This window comes from Ptychodera flava, chromosome 6 (genome assembly GCF_041260155.1).
Source record: "Ptychodera flava strain L36383 chromosome 6, AS_Pfla_20210202, whole genome shotgun sequence".
Taxonomy (NCBI): Eukaryota; Metazoa; Hemichordata; class Enteropneusta; family Ptychoderidae; genus Ptychodera; species Ptychodera flava.
In genome coordinates, this window is record NC_091933.1 from 39331797 (window position 1) to 39351348 (window position 19552).

Here is a 19552-nt window from a genome sequence, read left to right on the forward strand (position 1 = left end):
GGATTGAAAACTGATGGGAGAGTGATAAAGATGTCTTCAAACTTGATAATTCTCTGTCGTTTAAAGGAATGCCACATGACTGTGCAGGAGTTTTTCAGTAATGGATTTGTATTGATAGTGGTGATGTTTCTAGCGGTTGTCATCAGAGGAATACTGGTTCAGTATGGCGGGCATATGCTTGACTGGGTGACCATATACTCACGGACTGCAATACAGGTAGAGCCTTTATAATTGTAAATACGACATTTATGAAAACTGAACATAAGCTTTTTTATATTTGATTCATTATTTTACTTCATTTTATCGACATGTTTTACAATCTAATTCTAAGGTGTGGATTTTATGTGTGTGCCTAAGTTTAAAGGGCGGCTTTGCTTTCAATCTTTACGACTTGTCATTCTCAGGCCGCAACCTACGAAAAATCCCTGCGCTTGTCAACATGGATGTCTTCAAATGGCGGCATGACGACTGGACAAATAACGAATCACATGTCAGTAGATGCCATGGCACTGCACTGGTTAAGCCAATCACACTTATGGCTTTGGGCTGTTCCATATCAAGTAAGTGGTAAAGTTTCATTGCTGCATAGCTTAAATAAGACTTGCTTCTTCTAATGTTTCAGTTTTAAGTATCCCAAAAGATTAAATGTTTTAAAACCCAAGACAAAGCCAAACTTCCGTTCTCTACACCCTCAATATAATTTATCGAATTAAATTACCTGGCCATGATCTTGTAAATCTCTTTTTTTGCAATGATAGACTCGACCGTTTTAACCACTATAACTAGAAAATATCGTGTTTATGCAATACAACATCTCTGGGAAAGATACAGTCGGGATATACATGGTAAAACATTCTCAGACCTTGTCTTGTAAAGATAAGGGAATCACTACTTGCTAATGTAGCGTAATTTTTCAAAGGATATAGTAACTCCCTTTTGGCATAATTCAGGTGACTTTCACTGGAGATGTATCACGTCTCTCCATATACTTGACTTTTTGATATTTCTTATGAGATGTAATTGAACCTACTTTGTGAAAATCCCTGTGTCACCAACTTTAAGACAATATAAAAAGCTGTGTCTCACTTCTAAGTCTTAATATGATCACAAGTTTGGTGACAATCTGTTTATACCTACGACTGCCATGCTTGTGAAAGAAGGCTTACTGTTGATGACAACTTAGTTATAAGTTTGTTGTTAGGGATCGTGGTTTACAGTTTAGGAAAATCAAGTGTGCGGATTGAAGTGTACATGCTGTTGTTAGTTTCCAAAGCATGCAATAATTCTTTAGAATATTTCAATATCCACAAGGTTCCTGATTTATAGGTATATTTATGACATTGAGGTCAAAGGTCATTCTAGTCTCGTTAAATTTTGTTAAAAAAGTGTGCCCCGTACTTATCCCTGTCCCGCAAAAATTGGACCCCTAGCTCCATTGGGAAGCCTAGAATTAGATATGTGCATAATTGATGAGATCGAGGATAACCCCAGGGTCAAAAGTCAGGCGTAAGTTACCCGTGAATTAAGGTGTGCATTTTGTTCAAATACCAGTCGTGATTCAATACCATTTCAGATTAGGATCAGAGAATACAAATCTGAATGCCAGACACCAAGGCTCATTTCGGTTCAGATTCAGAGGATGTACCTCTGAATATCAAAGAAAATGAATCCATGGGAAGTAAATTTAATTTTTTGTGACAGCAATATGCATTAATTGTGAAACCATAGGTACCATACTTAGGTCAAGTTATTCAAAACTTGCTTCAAAAATACCTGAGAAAACGCTGGTCAGAATGCACACACGGACGGACACGGCCTAATCTCTAAGTCCCCTACTGCGTGGGCACTAAAGATAAGATTCGTACTTCCGTATTGCTTACTGAGACTTTGTCTTTTCTTCCACAGGTCTTCGGTCTTCTCGCACTTCTTTATGTAAAAATGGGCGTGTCTGCTCTAATCGGATCGTCCCTACTTATCATCACATTTCCCGTGCAATTAAAACTAACCAATACAATTTCCCGACTTCAGGATACACTCTTGGTAAGTTTACTTTGCTATTTGCTTCACTGCTGTGACTTACAATCTTAAGGTAAACAAGTAAGGAGTGTGCAAGCTGGATAATTAGAGTGAGGTTTTAATTGTACGCTATGGCATAGAAAATCTTTTTATAATTTCTTAACATATATTGAACGCGTGAAATCATGCCTTTACTTTATTGTTTTAAAGCCTAAGCCAAATATTATGGAAACTCTGGATATATCACTTCGATTGACGGAGGCATCGAAATCACAAGAAGTTTGGCCATGGGAATGGTTTGTGTAGATAGCTCCTTAATATGAATTGTGTGTTGTTGCAATGTAATTAAGCTTACATGAAGTCACTACTAAGTCAGCGACCCCTAGGTATATCTCCCACAGCTATACAGAGGATCCCAAGATGATAAACCGCGTAAGTGTCCATCCGTAGGTACATCTCCCATAATTTTATATTTTTTAACGTCCAGGCCAAATATTATGTAACCTCTTGACATATTACTCCGATTCACGGAGTCATAGAGATTACAAGAAGTTTGGCCATAGTCATACAGAGGACCCCAAGATAATAGATAACTCAGTGCACTTGAAGTAAATTATTGCAAATCCGGGAAGCATAAAGCCGAGACATACTCCTCAAATAAATAGATTCATGGCAGCACCTGGAAAGTTGGTTATGGGCATGGCACTTATCTGTTGCCTCTTAGAAATAAAGACGATGTAATTGAAATCGGCTTACGTATGTGTTCATGAAATCATTTCTATCATCAATCCCCAAATATATTGCAAAGCTAAACGGATTATCCAAAAATGTTGAATCACAACAATTTTATTTGTAATTCAACACCGGCCATACTTTTAATGTTTGTACCACACAGTTGATGTCGAATAAATTCAATTACAGGCCTAATACACCAATGCATGTATCTTCTGGTAGGCTGTATTCATTTAAGAGGGAGAATAAATCAGTATTCTTACGCAAAGTGGCACTTTAAATAGCCATGCACCAAAGTAACTGAATTGATACTACGATAATTATTTTACCTTCATGTGCTGTTTGCGTCATAGAGTCTCTTGTTTCTCGCGATGCGATCCAATCCAATGTGGCTGTCAAACGCCCATTTTGTTTCGATTATTGCATACAGCATTACTCAAGCATACGTGGACTAATTTGATTGAAATCTTGTACAGGCACAGTAAACTGCAATCTAATTAAAACCAGATGTAGACGTACGACGACATATTTACTTACGCAGTATTATCTTGCTGTCGTCTCGCTATAAGCGAGAGGCGACAGCAAGAGAATACCGCCTAAGTAAAGACGTCGCCGTATTCTACATCTGATTTTAATCAGATAGAGTAAACTATGATGTACAAGCCCATGTGGATTTGTCTTGTATTGCAAAGCAAAATGGATTTTTTTCATGTTTTAAGTGATAATAACAGCGGAACTCATTTGTTACTAATCTGTTACATTTATAGTGAATACACTATGGCCAGGTTTATTGATCCAAAACAAAGAGAAAATAGCAAAAGTGACCTTCCCAAAACTATCTGTGATTAGCCCCGAAAATTAAATGGTTTGATGCTGCCTAAATAATGGTATTTTTACGTTTCATTTTCACTTCGTGAATTCAGGGGTAAATTTCTGAACCTCACCAATGACCTTTGCTTCAAGACTTTGGGAGAATTATCAAAGTTTTGCCAAGGACTTAATAAGCTGTATTTTCTGTGTATTTTTGTCATTCGTCATTGTCGCTTTCCAGCGTCTAACCCTTCAACAAAAATGTTATATTTAATGACCTTTTCACAGTGTGAATTAGCAAAATCCCAATATTTTTTGAAAAATCGAGTGAGTAACATAATCAGTTAGCGTGTACTTTCCCTAAAGTTTACTTGTTCTTTTTCCTGAATAGGTTGGCGTGTAACTATTCCGTGTCATTTTTGTCGTAAAGTAATTCTTCGGCCGTATAATCTCAGTTCATTTTTTTAGAAACCGCATATAATCTAGCCCAGTTGGTCAGATAACTTTCTATTGATTTTGTTTAATCACTCATAAAATGCAGAAAATTTCTGACAGTCGGCTGAAGAAAATCAAGGAACTTCTGCAAGGAATGAAATTGTTGAAATTATATGGATGGGAGGAAATGTTTTGTTCTGCCATCGAAGTCGTCAGAGAGAAGCAAATGAAGTCAACGATGAAAGTTGGAGCCAGTATGATTGCCATGCGTAAGTGAAATCTTGTGTACTAATAGTATTTGCTTTAACTTGACCATTCCCTTCTCGTCATGCTATTTAACCCTTTGAGCGCCAAAATCAATTATTTAGCCTCTATAAAATAAACCCAGTCAAATGTTTTCAAATCTTTGCCAAAAATTTTGATAAAAAACCGTAGCCAATGAAATGTGATTTCTATTCGATTGAAATTATTAAAAAAAAATTACACAAAAATTCATAAAAATTGATGAAATGTTGCACTGAAATTTTGGTTGGAAAAATCACAGCACTCAAAGGGTTAACTGTATTTAAAATAGCATGGACGTGGTGTGATCTAAGTAAAAGTAACACTATACATACATTATTTAATTGGATCGAACGACACAACTATGATCAAAATTGACAAAAAAATTTGCAATGTGCATCAAAGCTACCATACTCTTTGGTTTGGACAACTTGATTGACAACTGAAACTTCAAATACCTATGTATTCATTTATTTTTTTCTCTCTTGCAGGAGTGACATCTGATACATCGTATTTCATGGTATCAGTAATAGTAAGTTTATAACTTCCTTATAGATTTGACCTGTCCCATTGTTCCTCCACAAAGGGACCGTGCTATAACAAGTGGCGAGATTCACAAAAGAATATAATTATATTACCACTTTATCCGAAACCATGCAACTCTTGGGCACGTGTCAAGTGCACCTGGCTGTGTTTTTCGAACTTTATGAAGTTTTCGTAGTATAACTATTCAACATTAGGATTAATCTCTCTCTCTCTCTCTCTCTCTCTCTCTCTCTCACACACACACATACACACACACACACACACACACACACAAACAAACAAACAAACACACACGTACAATTCACCTTCAAGTCATTTTTGGTATATTCTTTTATAAGTCCAGTTCCGTTGACGCCTGATTTAGTTTTCGCTGCTCTTGCTCTGTTTAATCAACTGACATTACCCCTTTTGATTCTTCCACATTCTCTCAACTTCGTTGCAAATGCTTTTGCTAGCGTTAAAAGGCTGCAACAGTTTTTCATTTCACAAGAGATAAAAGAGCAGGACAATGGCCTTCTACCATTGAGAAGAGGTTTCAATTATATTACAACATCGGAGGAATTTGATGACGAAGGAAGACACGTTCAGGACGGTGATGGCGATATGGTATGATAATGTTCAGTTCTTTCTGGTATTAGGTCAACCAATCGTGAATAGGTATAACTTTGGCTTTTATGGTTTTTGTTTGTGATCCTCCGAGTTAAAATCCAGTTTAATCATGGCTATAAAACGGATTGTTAAGCAGCTCACAATATGAAACTACGAGTCAAAAAGGTCCCTATTCACTTTACCAGTTACATTTTTTACTCAAAAGGATGTGAAGATTCCTCAGGCTTGTCCTTCTGCATGGAATGTTTGAACGGCCATTTGTCGTTACCTGGATGATGGGATATTTCTGATTAATCTATACTATATGTCGATCGGACAGTCAATCATTCAGTACTTTCCCGATCCACAAATACCTTGACCTCACCCTTTGCATCATCCACACTTTTTCTGATCGATAACTTAGTAACAAGGAAAACGAGATCTTGTTTGGAAAAGTTATCCTTTTTCGTCGTGTCAGTAAAGCCTTTCAGTCCATTGCCAAATTGACCTCTTCAACGTTTTTAGCTCACATTTGGTATACCAATGTGAGGTTATCGTATAAGCTGAATCAGTTTATTTGCATCCCATTTGCAAGTCTCTATGTATATATGTATGTACGTATGTATCTATGTATGTGTGTATGTATGTCCGTCCACGTCAAAAACTCCTAAACCGCAGCACCTACTGTCTTAGCTGTGGAAACGCAGCTATCTGTTGGCAGGGTAGCGTGCGTCGCTATGCGGGTCACTAAAAAGTCAACCCCACCACGGATAGCTGCGGGCCAACCAGCCACAGTAAGTGTGGCTACCCATAATTCTCCATGATCTGTACACACGGAGATCACTCACTGAACTGAAGCAAATTTCTTCTGTAAAGAGAACAACTCGGTACATATTTCAAAATTCTGGCAACATAGTTCTGATAATCATAATTTTCTGATTTCCAACTGTGAATAATGAGAAGATCAACCCCTTTTCCGCTGAGGAGAGAGCAATTTTGTAATTTTGTCGACATAGATTTTTGACAGCCGTACACAATATTTTCAAGGAAACTAAGGAAATAAGTTGCATCTGTGTTGGCAAAAGAAAGGGTATTAATTTTTTTTAATGTTCGTAACACAGGAAATCTGCATGTCTAACAGGTGGTATGATGAGGCCATCTTAGTTGCTGATAACTTTATCTTGACAAGTGTGCAGTTTTCAGTACCTCCAAATATTGACTTCTCATTCAATTTACTTATCAATAATTTTGGAACATAGTTTTAACAAATAATCCTGAACTGAAATTGTAAGTTAAAAATTGTTAAGAAACTGATAAAATTGAAAAAGCCTTTAGCAAAAAATGTCTGAGTGAACAAATCAAGGGGAATTGTGGGTAGCCTCACTTACTGTGCCAGCGGCGAAAATGGGTCCATTACGACGACACCACTTGTGTCGGAACTTTGAACGGCAAAATAACCAAAGTGAGTGTAATTCATAAAATGACCTATACCTGCCTGAACTCTGATTATTGCTCATTCCCTAGCTCCTTTTGTGAACAAAATCTCTGGTTCGTTTACGTAATTCGGCTGATTTCCAAGGAGTACTCAAGATTTTTACTCTGACCGGCCATCGCGCATCATCGACGTCCTTATTAGCATATCAATAGAAGTCAAAGTACACTGCTGGAGTTAAAATCTTGAGTACTCCTTGGAAAATCAGCCGAATTACGAAAACGAACCAGAGATTTTGTTCACAAAAGGAATTAGGGAGTGAGCAATAATCAGATGAATGGTGTTGTCATAATGGACCCCTTTTCGCTGGTAGTTGGCCCGCAGCTATCTATGCCAGGGTTGACCTATTGATGACCCGCATAGCGACGCACACTACCCCCCCCCCCCCACCCGCCAACAGATAGCTGCGTTTCCACAGCTACAACTGTCATAGTATTTGGTGTACAGGTGCATCTTGGGGTAGAGATGTGAATTGGTTCAAATGAACTTGTCAGTGTCAAAATATGCAAATAAGGGGAAAAAGGAATAATCCTGCAAATTGCTAAAACTCTGTAATCGTTGGTCAGATAGGGTTGAAAATTATGGTTTTCAAACGGGCTCGAACCCACAACTCACGTTACCCAATCTACTAGCAGCTGAGGCCGCAAACAAAACCGCCCGGCTATATCCCCAGTCTCAAAAAGATTTGTTCAATAACCGAGGTAAGGATGTTGCAATTCTGACTGCGCCCTCGCCACTCGATCGCCGTAGAGTTTGTGAAGCACACACGCTAGTACACACACTGTCATTCATCTCACACAAACTTTATCGAAGCGAAGCAATGAATACATCGCTTCTACTGGGCGGAAGACAGCCTCAGGGACAATTCTGTCCACCAGCAGAACTATCAACCCAGGTTAGAGAATACGGTGGTTTTCAATCGGGCTCAAACCCACATCGCACAGTACCCAATCACCTAGCAGCAGAGGCCGCAAACAGAACCGCCCGGCTAAATCCCCAATCTCAAAAAGATTGGTTCAATAACAGAGCTAAGGATGTTGCAATACTGACTGCGCCCTCGCCACTCGATCGCCGCAGAGTTCGTGAAGCACACACGCTAGTACACACACTTTCATACATCTCACACAAACTTTATCGAAGCCAAGCAATGAATACATCACTTTTACTGGGCAGAAGACTTGGCGTGCAGGTTGTTTTAGGTATTCTAAATTAGGTGTTCAAAAATTGGGATGAAATTTGCATGTTTCTATTTTTTGGGTATTTTTTCAGTTTTTAGTCAAAAAATATTTTTTCTGAAACCGCCTATCTTATTGCTTTGAAAGTTGGTATACATGTTCCTCAGGATAACCTCTATCGAGTTTATGTCAATTGAATCGAAATTTTCATATTTGTAATTTTGGGGCAATTTTCCGAAATTTTGGTCAAAATTTTTTTTATCCAAAAACTACTGATCTGATAGCTTTGATATTTTGTATACAGTTTCTTAAGGTTGATCAAAATCAGTTTAATGAATATCGTGAAGATATCTTGAATTTTGTATGTTTCCTGAGTTGGTATCAATTTGTAGTAAAATTTGATCCAGAAAACAGAACTGAGGTAATTTTTTTCATTGCGAACTAATTTTTTCAACTTTTCCATGTAAGACACACAAGAACTGATGAGAAATTTGGATCTAGGATAATTCTAGATGTTTTAGTCACCCCCACAGTGGAAGGCATTTCACTATCTGTAACTAATTTAAGTGCTGTTTACATTCGAATGATAGCACTCATAGCATTAATTAAAAAATCCAAAAGGTTGTAAATAAATTTCTGCCATCTGGTCTTATGTAAACGTGGTCAACCAAGTGGTGGAACATTTGATATTCAAGAGGGGGTAGGGTCTAGAAGATTGATGAGGTAGCATTACTTTTTTTACCAGATCCCTTGTACATTTTTCCCCTACTTTTTATTTTTTCCCCACTCTTCCAACCTTTTCTTTTTGTCAAGCCTTCTCTGGCTAATTTTTTTTTTGACATTTGCTTATGTATGTAGGATCTGCTTGTCCTATTGCTATAGAAGTTGATATGTATGTTCCAAAAATGACCTCCAGTATCTAAGTTGCAGACCATATTTGCTTTTGTCATTCTTGTTTTTCTGGTTTAAATATTTCTTAAATGGACCAATTCAAACCAAATGTGAGCACACTGTACTTGACGGTACTTTATATGTAAATGGGGCGAATACATCAAATACTGCGAATGATTAATTCGTATTGAACTCAAATCTGTTGCTGAGCTTCCAGCTGGGCACAAAGTAATCTGGAATAATAGTCGGAAAAATATGTATTATCAGAATAGTTTTCGTGGTTTTTTTGCTCTAGATATATCATCTGTCAAGATCGCGATGTCCGAACGGTGGATTGTATGACGAGTATACCTGTTTTGCTACAACATCTACCTCTAGTTCAAGGCCAAATCAAAACTACACCACTTCTGATAATGCTGGCGAGAACTATGGTACATTTACATCGGATACCTCGTTAAATGACAGTTTGGATAACCGTGTTCCTGAACACATTGCCTTAAAGGTAGGAAATACTTATTTTATCCAACATTAACTAAAAAGTCCTGCAATCGATAAGTTCGTCCTCATGTTTTCCGTGGAGTTTTAGCTTTCATCGTAGAAAGATTTTTAGCTACTATAGTATACTATAGTATATACTGCAGTCTATATACTGCAGTCTATAAAGCTATCGGGATGGGTATCCGTCCGGCGTCAGTCTGTATGTATGTCTATCTGTCTGTCTGTCTGTCTGTCTGTCTGTCTGTCTGTATGTATGTATGTATGTCCGTCAGTTTGTGAGGATGTCCGTCATTTTGTGAGGATGTCCGTCCAATCAAATATCTTGAGAACCACAGTATTTACAGATTTGATATTTGTTTTGTAGATGGGAAAATATTATTATGAGAAACTAATTTTTTGTTTTTTGAAATTGTTGAAAATATGCAAATTAGCTCAAAAAAGACGTCTTTGGTAAAAAATCTTCTTCATAACCGCTTGTCTGACAGCTTTGATATTTGATATGCAGGTCCCTAGGGATGACCTAACTTAGATTTGTTCACATTGTGATGAAATATGCAAATTTGTATTTTTAAGGAATAGTTTGTCATTTTTGGTCAAAGAGTTATTTCATCAATACTGCTTGTCTGGCAGCTTTGATATTTGGTATACAGGTCCCTAGACATGACCTTGCTTAGATTTGTTCACATTGTGATAAATGTGCAAATTTGTATTTTTAAGGAATTTGTTGTCATTTTTAGTCAAAAAGTTATTTAATCAAAACCGCTTGTCTGACAGCTTCGAGATTTGGTATACAGGTTTATAGTGATGAACTGATATATCAAAATTATGATGAAATCTGCAATTTTGTAATTTTGGGGCAATTTTTGCCATTTTTGATCAAAACATTTGTCTCTCAAAAACTGTTCATCTCATAGCTTAGATATTTTGTACATAGGTTTGTAGGGGTTATCTTATTTATAATGCATCTAAATAATAATGAAATCTGCAATTTTGTATTTTTCGGGCAATTTTGCTATTTTATAGGCATAGATTTTCAATGCTTCCTAGTGATGAATGTCTGTGTTTATAGGGGGCTCTGTAAGTATGAGCCATACTGATACAGTTCTCCTGCTATAAGAATACATGATTACTAAAGGACCTCTGCTCTCACTTCTTCGGCTTTTATGCAATGTATGTCCTCTGTACCATCTATAGTAGCTTCAGGGGCGTTGGCCCAATGTTTTGCGTTTGATATTTTGCTAACTGCGTATTTGATATTTTGTGGCGCATCAGCTTTGTATTTCTGTACACGAAGATGTTAAAAGCTATATTTATGAAAAAAAATTTAAAGCACATATGTAATGTATGTAGGTCAAATGTTAGCAATTCTCAGTGTATGCCATGTATATGTGCATTTTTCAAGTCGTCAGTTGTAAATTGCGCATGTTCATAAGGGAGCCTTCAGTAATTACAGGAGGTGGGCCGGGGAATGGGGGACGGTCACTTTTTTGAAAAATGTTCAAGGGAAGGGTCACTTTTTATAAACGTATCTTGGGGGGTCACCTTTGACAGAAGCCAGTTTTATTGCCAAACCTTGATTGTCCGTGTGATATTCCCTAAATAGGAAAATCACCAACGAAATATGCAGATTCTTTTAATATACTTTCATATTATCCACAAGTTTCACAGGCAAAGAAGATGTAGTGGTATCCTATGTTAAACACCTTGAACAGTTAAATCTGATGAAAGACAAGACAAGAGACAAAGACAAGAGACAAAAACATATGCAATAGGTGGAAAAGTGTATATCAATTATCAAGTGTACATAAATGCAAAGATATTGTTAGTTTCATATTGGAAAAAAATGTGCATAGTTCTTTCATAGACTACCATGTACAGTGAATCAACTGTTCAGTGAAATTCCAAAATAAAATTTCTTGCACAACCACGGACTTATAACCACTCTAGTCTAATCAAAGGATATTAATATCAATAATCAAGCATACATAAATGCACAGATTTACATAGTTTTGTATTGAAAAAAAAATTATTCATAGTTTCATCTAGACTGCCATGCATAGTGAATCAACATTTCGGTGAAATTCCAAAATCAAATTTGTTGCTCAACCATGAACTTGTAACCACTCTAGTCTAATCAAGAACATTAATGTCAATAATCAAGTGTACACCGTTGCACTATTTTTATATTGGGAAAAAAATTATTCATAGTTTCGTCATAGACTATCATGCATAGTGAACCGACATTTTAGATGAAGTTCCAAAATCTATTTCTTGTTCACAAATGCACATGTTACTTCCCAATTCAAGCAAAGTACATTTAAATACATTATCAAACATATAAAATATACAGATATAGCTTGTTTTGTGGGGGAAAATTGTCAATAATTTGCCTGATAGACTCAATGTATTATGTTTGATATTTTTTGATGAAGCACTATCTCAGCCGCTAGCCACATCTTGCCTTCTTATAGTTGCAAAAAATATGGTGACCCTCCCTCAAATGTATGAAATACCATATCTCTTCAAATATTCTTGCGTGATAAATTGTGACTGTCCTGCAAAAACACCAGGCCCCCCCCCCTCTGTAATTTGTCCCTCACTAACATAACAATTGAACCAATTATTATGTAAATAGCTGATAATCTTTCAGTTATTCCTGGGGAGAATACCACAGTGGTTGGTGGGAGTGTCAAGTTTTAGAATGTCGGACAAGGGGGGGGGTCACATTTTAGACAGGAGGATAGGGGAGGGCCACGTATTACGGTACAGGTGTGCGCGAAATTCCCCCAGCCCACCCCCTGTAATTACTGAAGGCTCCCTAAAAATGTCGAATGACATAAATTGCAATGAATTTGGAATGTAAGAGACAATATAATTGTTTTCTTCCCAAACCGTAGGGATTCCTATCCTTACATACCCCATAGTATTGTCAAGGTGAAGTTGATGAAATAGTACCCAGGTCTGTAGTCGATCTGTTTTGACTCCCTCTCTCTATGCATGCGCATCTATGACGAACACCAGAGAACTACACACACACCACCATAAATTTCATGTGTTGTGTCGATGTTTTATCAGTTAAAGATGACATCTCGTCAGAATTCGTAAGTTAGCAGTACAAAAGACAAAACTGGTCAACAGACTCATCTACAATTCACGATGATTTAGTTGCTACATCAGCTCAATCCTACGCTGAACAAAGATCAGTCACTTGGCAGGGAGGTCTTTATTTCGAGACTTAACAGATTATATATATATAGCACATAAGCTACTCACAAAAAGCTATGCGTACGCAAGGCAAATACACCGTACAGATGAACTCGTTAACCGGCAAAACAATTACAGTACCAAGCCCAAGTAGATCAACTACGACTAAGTTATTGATGCTAGTACTTTAAATTCTTAGATAACAGACGGTATCTTCTCCTGGGATCACGATGGCACCGTCCCGACATTACGTGATATCAATTGCGAGATCCATGTAGGTAAGTAAATACGTACATCCATGTAGGTAACCGAGAACAGTGCCAAATACAGAAATTGAAATGGTCATGCCCATTCAAAAATCTCGATGTTAAAGTAGTTTGCGATTGATTTCCAATCTTTCAGTACTTGCAAAACACAAAAAGATTGACTGGAACCGAATATAATATGTCGTGATCGTATGGATATAAAATGCCAACTATCATTTGTATCTCATTTATTCACACTAACTTGATCATCACATTATACCATGTCGGTTTACATTTATTTACTATTTTATTTATTTATTCGTTTGTTTATTTATTGTTTTTTTTTTTTGTCAAAGGATCACTCGTCATGATAATTGGTCTAGTCGGCAGTGGCAAATCATCTCTCTTGTCTGCCATTTTAGGGGAAATGAGTACAATCCATGGCTCTGTACAGTTTACCAGGTAGAAACAAGCTTTCATGTTACATCCATGATAACTGGGTTGTGTAACTCACTGAACAACTGCTTATCTAATGTCTGAATTTTCAGTGATATGCGAAAAGAATATTCCCTCTACCTTAAATCCATTGAGTCTGAAGTAGATTTGAAAATTACTGGTTGGCTTGGAAAGGAAGGAAGGTGTCACAGAATACTTATTAAATCGTTATCCCTTTCTGCTTACTGTTGATGTCGGTCAATATCTTTTTAATTTTCTCAATATGTTTCAAAACTCTCTCCCAAATTTGTTTTGGTTCACAGGGAGAAAAGCCGCGTGTCGTACGTACCCCAAAAAGCCTGGCTGCAAAATGCAACACTGAGAGACAACATTCTTTTTGGACAAGAGTTTGACCTCAAAAGGTAATACAGCTTGTAATACGCTCTCACTACAACGATTTTGTTACTTGTGGTTTCAGGCAAATTTTTAAATTTATTCATTTTTAAACGCATCGGTCGACGTTGTGGATTTATCAGCCTAAGCCGACTTGAGTTCATCCAACCTTTGCCAGGTCAATTGCTCCTGCCGAAGAGCACACAAAATGATGATCATGAGACACTATGCCATTTGTGAATTCCGGGCTACATTTTACCAAATTGTGAAAAACTGAGCACAGTGACCTACAAAAAATATTTTTTTCAAAAATACAAGATATATTAGATTCAGATGCTACTCAAAAACTACAATACTGGAAGTTAAAATATTCTATATATAAACATTAGGCCTAATATCGGAAATTATGGATGTAATAATGAAAAGAGTTACTGTTAAAAGCTTTATTTTGTGTTATTTGCGATGACAATGTAAAAATTTAGAAATCAAGCACAGGGACAATCATTTTTCTTTAATATTTGATAATTCTCATATGCCAGACTTAAAAAGTCCTTGATCTTTCAAGTCTCCTTGTCTTCCATATCATGTGTTGCTCTCTGGACAGATCTTGTGTACAAGTAAATTTCAGTCATGAGCGTCATTCGCACCAAGTTCTTTTTCAAATACATGAGAGTCAGAGCTATCTCTGTCACTACCACTATGCAGTGACAGTAAAACTACAGTAGCAAGGCAGTAACTGTATTAACTTTCATATTTTGACAATATTTTCGTTCATTTATACAACTGTGTCCTTGTTCTAGTCAGTTACGGCATGTTGAACTGTCAAACATTCAGCTTGCCAACACAGCCAGGGTATGTGTACCTGGCCATGCATTTGTATCATTGACAAATGACTTTCAGTCTGGACTCTTATTGAGTTATCATCCAATACATATTTACATATACAGGCTTTGTCGACAAACTGAATATTGTGTGTTTCAGCATACTGTAGGGAGACAGCAAGAAACTGTATTTGATATATTCCATAGAAATATTGAGCAAATTATCAACAGGTGCAGCTTCTGCCACGTTACTAGGCTCATTTTGGGGGTTTTAAGAAAAATAATAAATGTTTAGATTTTTTGTGACAAAAATCATGAAATATGACAAAATGGTTCTACATACTGTTTAAGCTTAATTATTACTAACATTCAAACACTCGGGTGATATAAAAGATGTTATTCATTCTTCATTGAATTACCTGCCAAACCATGGAATCGGAAAATGTAAAAATTAAAAAGGGAACCAAAAAAAATATTAGTACCCCCTGGGTAGTGCAAAAATTTTACGTCCCTGTAATACCCCAAAAATTTGCAGATCCCCCTGAATTCCTCCAGCCCCCTTCACTCTTTTGTGAACGCAGCCTTATTTGTCTTTTGTTACACCATCGTATCATTTTGTCCAGATACAATGCAGTGATTGAAGCTTGTGCTCTACAACCAGATATCGACATTCTTCCGGCTGGTGATATGACTGAGATTGGCGAGAGAGGTATCAACCTCAGTGGAGGACAGAAACACCGAGTCAGTGTAGCTAGAGCTATCTACAGCAAAACGGATGTTGTGATGCTAGTAAGTACATGCCAAAAAATGAATCTATCTATCTATCTATCTATCATCTATCTATGTCTGTACGTATGTATGTATGTATAGGCATGTTTCTATCAATGTATGTCTGTCTGTCTGTGTACATATATACGTACGTACTTACGTATGTGTATTGTAAAACATGTCGTTTTAGCTAGGATCCCTTTTTATCTAATTTAGCGAAGTTTGTCAATTCTCTTATTACAGATGCCAATGTTTACCATTCTTTTGTCAGGGGCGCATGTATGTTTGGAGTTCAATACTGTATTCAGACAAGTACAACAACACCATACGTTAACATTGGCATATCCATGTGTCAGGGTTTTTATCAGTTTTACCTCTGAAAAAATTTACGAAGACATATCTTGCAAAGGAGAACAAAGAACTATCATGTAAAAAGACAATGTCACCAACACAAGCACTTATTCCAAATCCAGGGATTGAGGGCAGCAAGTTTAGCATCCGTTTGCGAATGCATTGGCAAACAATCCTCACAGTCAGTGGAGAAAGTTCTAATACGAGTTCAGGGATATGAATAAATATGCAGCTTCATTATTCTGATATCGCTGTTTTGTTGAACTCCATTTTCCATCAACATCAAAAATTAGCAGTGCTCTTAAGGTGTTTTCGCTTTAATTTTGTACAGTGGCATAGTGAAACTAGGACCTGTCAAATCTGATCGAAATTAACCAATATAACGTCTGGAAAGCAATGTTATTTTTACTTTGAATATCTATCGTGTAGTAGCTCAGAAATGGCTGAAAAATTCTTGAAAACTTTGAACAAGGACTCTGTCATCTAAGAGAAAATCTATGTCGGTCAATTTATAAAACACATTCTTTAATATCTCTGACAAGGGTCAATTTTAATCTTAACGAGTCCCACATCATTTGTCCAGCATGGTTTTACCAATCATTTTGTGCATAGAGTTGCAGTTGCAGGATGTCGGATATTGTTCTGCATTAGGACCACATGGAATCAAGCACCTACGAAACTGCTTACCTGTTGGGGCTTTTTCACGATCTACAACGATGACTTGCTGGTATGCAAATACATGGCCAACACAACAACGTTCCCACTTCCCATCAAGGAAGTATTAAAGAAAAAGTTTGTCTTTCTTCACCAGGCGTTTGTTTGCATCATTAGGATTTAATGCCGATTCACAAACGATTAATTTCAGGATGACCCTCTAGCAGCCTTGGACGTTCATGTTGGTTCACATGTCTTAGAAAAAGGGATTATGGACATGCTTGTCAGAGAGGGTAGAACAGTAATTCTTGTCACACATCAGTTGCAAAACTTGAATTACGCAAATAAGGTAATTATTATTTTTTATTTGAATTGCCAATGTTCGTAAGTTGTGTTGTTTTTCCAATTAAATTATAATATCCGAAATAAATAACAATCCAGTATAATAATTGTGCATTCATCATCACTAATTAACTGACTGAAAGTTAAATGACGAGGTGGAAGATTAAGGGGCGAACTAGGGGTAGGCAGTACTCAATATGACCTACTTTGAACTGAGTGAGACTGCAATATGACTTAACCTTGTCCGTGTTAATTTCAGTAATCAGCTTTCAGTTACCCAATAAATATTAGGGGAAGTGAATTAACTTTGTCATTCGGTAAATTTTGTTTTAAAATTAGGAATCAGAATTTTTCAGTCAAATACCTTGTCTGTTGACGGCGATATCAATCATACAGCAGCTGTGCAGTAGCCAGTACGTAAATGTTTACATCGACCCTGAATTCTTACTTAAATGGTCATGAAAAGAACGTTCTCCTAATCTTGGGGCAAACTAATTCGCAGATATTGATAGTTGCAGGTTCACTTATTTAAAGTGATAAAGTTGTCCTGGGTAATTTATGTTCACCTACAATCTACCAATTAATTTTCTCCTGTGTCGTCTACACAACTAATGAATTCCCAAACTGACAAGATATATTTTAGAATCAGTATACAAAGAAACAACAGTAGAAATTTTCCTTCAGGTGATCCTCATGGAAGGCGGGCGACTTTCTCAGGAGGGAGACTTGAATGAAATCAGGGCACGCGACCCGGTTCTGTTCGCCACTTGGCAAGAGACCATACGAGTCCTTACAGAGTCTGAAATGGAAAGCGACACAGATGATCACTTCGTTAGTGACACAGAAAAGGAGAGGGTTGACCTCTACCAACAGATATCAAAAATAGAAACTCGAGAAACAAAAGGTAAGGGACAATCATGACGAGCTCAAAATTACGAAGTGCAAAACAAATTTATATGGTAGGTCTCCAATATTTCGCGCTTTCGGTAAGTTTTTTAGCACAACTGATGATGTCGGTGGTGCTGTAGGTATCAGGTTTTTCTGTAGCTGTAGCTCGAAATGAGTCCATAAACCACATAAACTTGAAAACCACTGAACATAGGGTATTGGGCGTTTTTAATGTTATTTTCGTTGCTTTTGGCCAAAGAAGGCAGTCTTTAATTTGGATTTAGATTTTGGCGCACATATGGGCATAGCCACAGGTCCTTACCATGTTTTTGTGTCAGTATGTGTTTATGTGTGCGTCTGTGACCAATGTTTTGTTCCCCTCATGAGGCAAAAAAACTGATAACAGATAATGATGAAAAATATGTGGTATGTTTAAACATTGATCTAGGTATGATGAGTTTTTGGAGGCTACAGCTTGCATGATAAAGAAAAATTTTTATAAGTTGTATAACTGCAACATTGGCGCCATTTTATGTCACGAAGGCCATCTTCTTCAATATTCGCTACTATTAGTTGTAAAACCTTAGTACCAAGAGTAAAATCTTCAGAAGCCGACATCTAAATGATCCTGGAATCCCAACCAGACCACATAATCAGAAAGTCATACAGTTTGCTCGCTGATTCTTTCCTCACGATGTGTGTCATTGACTAGGAATGAAAGCGAATTTACAACAAAGTATGCGATAGCTTGCTATATTAGAATTTTCAGTATCCTAGCATCTCCAGTTTTTAGTGTTTAGTTCTTATAAAGTAGTAGCTTGTTTGCATGAATTCTCTGGCAGGTTCCGATGGAGCTTTAATAGAGGAAGAAGAACGAGAACGAGGTTCAGTATCATGGAGAGTCTACCTGGCATACGCCAAAGCGATCAAATACTATCGGGTTATACTGATTCTTCTCCTGTCGACAGCTCAGGCAGCGGCACTCATTTTGTCTAACTTCTGGCTGTCTGCCTGGTCTGAACTAGGAGTTGACACGGCAAACAAAACTCAGGTGAACAGAATACCTCTTTAGGAAACCGTCTCGATAATAGTATGAGTGATTATAACGTAATTGGAACTAATTTGGGATAATTGGATGGTGAAGTGAGATCGTTTTATTCTGTAAATATAGCTCACCTACTTTACTTTTAAAGTTACACACTTGTTTTTATGAATAATTTTTAATATCGCAACATTCAGCTTTATAACACCATTCATTTTTGAGAAATTTGAAAAATATGAAAATCCAATGATCCCAAATTAGTTTCAATAGTGTTTTATGTACATTACGGAAAACTTCAAACGGCTAAGTGGATCTGAACAACAGCGGTGCAAACCTTTGCTGATTGTATATATATTGTGTCGCAAACATTTCATTTGTTCAATTGTCAATTTCAGGAATGTATTAGTAACAAAAATTCAAAACTCATTAGAGTGCTGCTTTTGAATAAAAAAACAGCAAAATTTACATCCCCAATTCTCTGTAAACAAGTCCACAATCACCATTGATAACAATGGATTTGGGGCAGACCATAGTGGTGAAAGGGTTAATATTTAGGGCATGCTTGGGTACCCGACTCACCCATTTCTCTGTAGGTCTCCTTTACTGAACACAAAAGTACATGCATTTTACAATAATTAGTGATGTCGATCTCTCTTTTTGCAGGACGAATTTGACGAAGAGTCCAGTTTCTATCGACGAGGCTACACCATTCTGTCTTTAGTATTCTTTGCTTTAACTGTAGCGGTTTTTACTACTCTAATTTTAAGTGGTATAAGTGCGGCAAAACGGTTACACTTGGCGCTCCTTCGTAATATCATCCATGCCCCACTTCGGTTTTTCGACACAACACCAATCGGTCGAATTCTTAATCGGTTTTCCAATGACACCCAACTGATCGATCAGGTAAGAGCTCTCAAACAATACTCTCGAGTGAAATTGACTTT

At 37.1% G+C, this 19552-nt stretch overlaps 1 protein-coding gene across 4 annotated transcripts in view; it reads left to right on the forward strand.

Moving 5' to 3' along the window:
* Positions 1-19552, forward strand: part of LOC139135751 (ATP-binding cassette sub-family C member 9-like) — an 87956-nt gene that overhangs the window by 45911 nt on the left and 22493 nt on the right. For 2 of the 4 annotated variants that reach the window (XM_070703422.1, XM_070703421.1), the window contains exons 4-18: positions 67-216; positions 405-560; positions 1906-2040; positions 4100-4262; positions 4767-4807; positions 5134-5427; positions 9263-9469; positions 12869-12947; positions 13271-13376; positions 13673-13771; positions 15187-15352; positions 16548-16685; positions 17363-17582; positions 18409-18617; positions 19272-19511. In XM_070703422.1, coding sequence (XP_070559523.1) covers positions 67-216; positions 405-560; positions 1906-2040; positions 4100-4262; positions 4767-4807; positions 5134-5427; positions 9263-9469; positions 12869-12947; positions 13271-13376; positions 13673-13771; positions 15187-15352; positions 16548-16685; positions 17363-17582; positions 18409-18617; positions 19272-19511 — 2403 coding nt within the window. The remainder of the gene's footprint in view (positions 1-66; positions 217-404; positions 561-1905; positions 2041-4099; positions 4263-4766; positions 4808-5133; positions 5428-9262; positions 9470-12868; positions 12948-13270; positions 13377-13672; positions 13772-15186; positions 15353-16547; positions 16686-17362; positions 17583-18408; positions 18618-19271; positions 19512-19552) is intronic. The other 2 variants (XM_070703418.1, XM_070703420.1) reach the window with 2 other exon arrangements.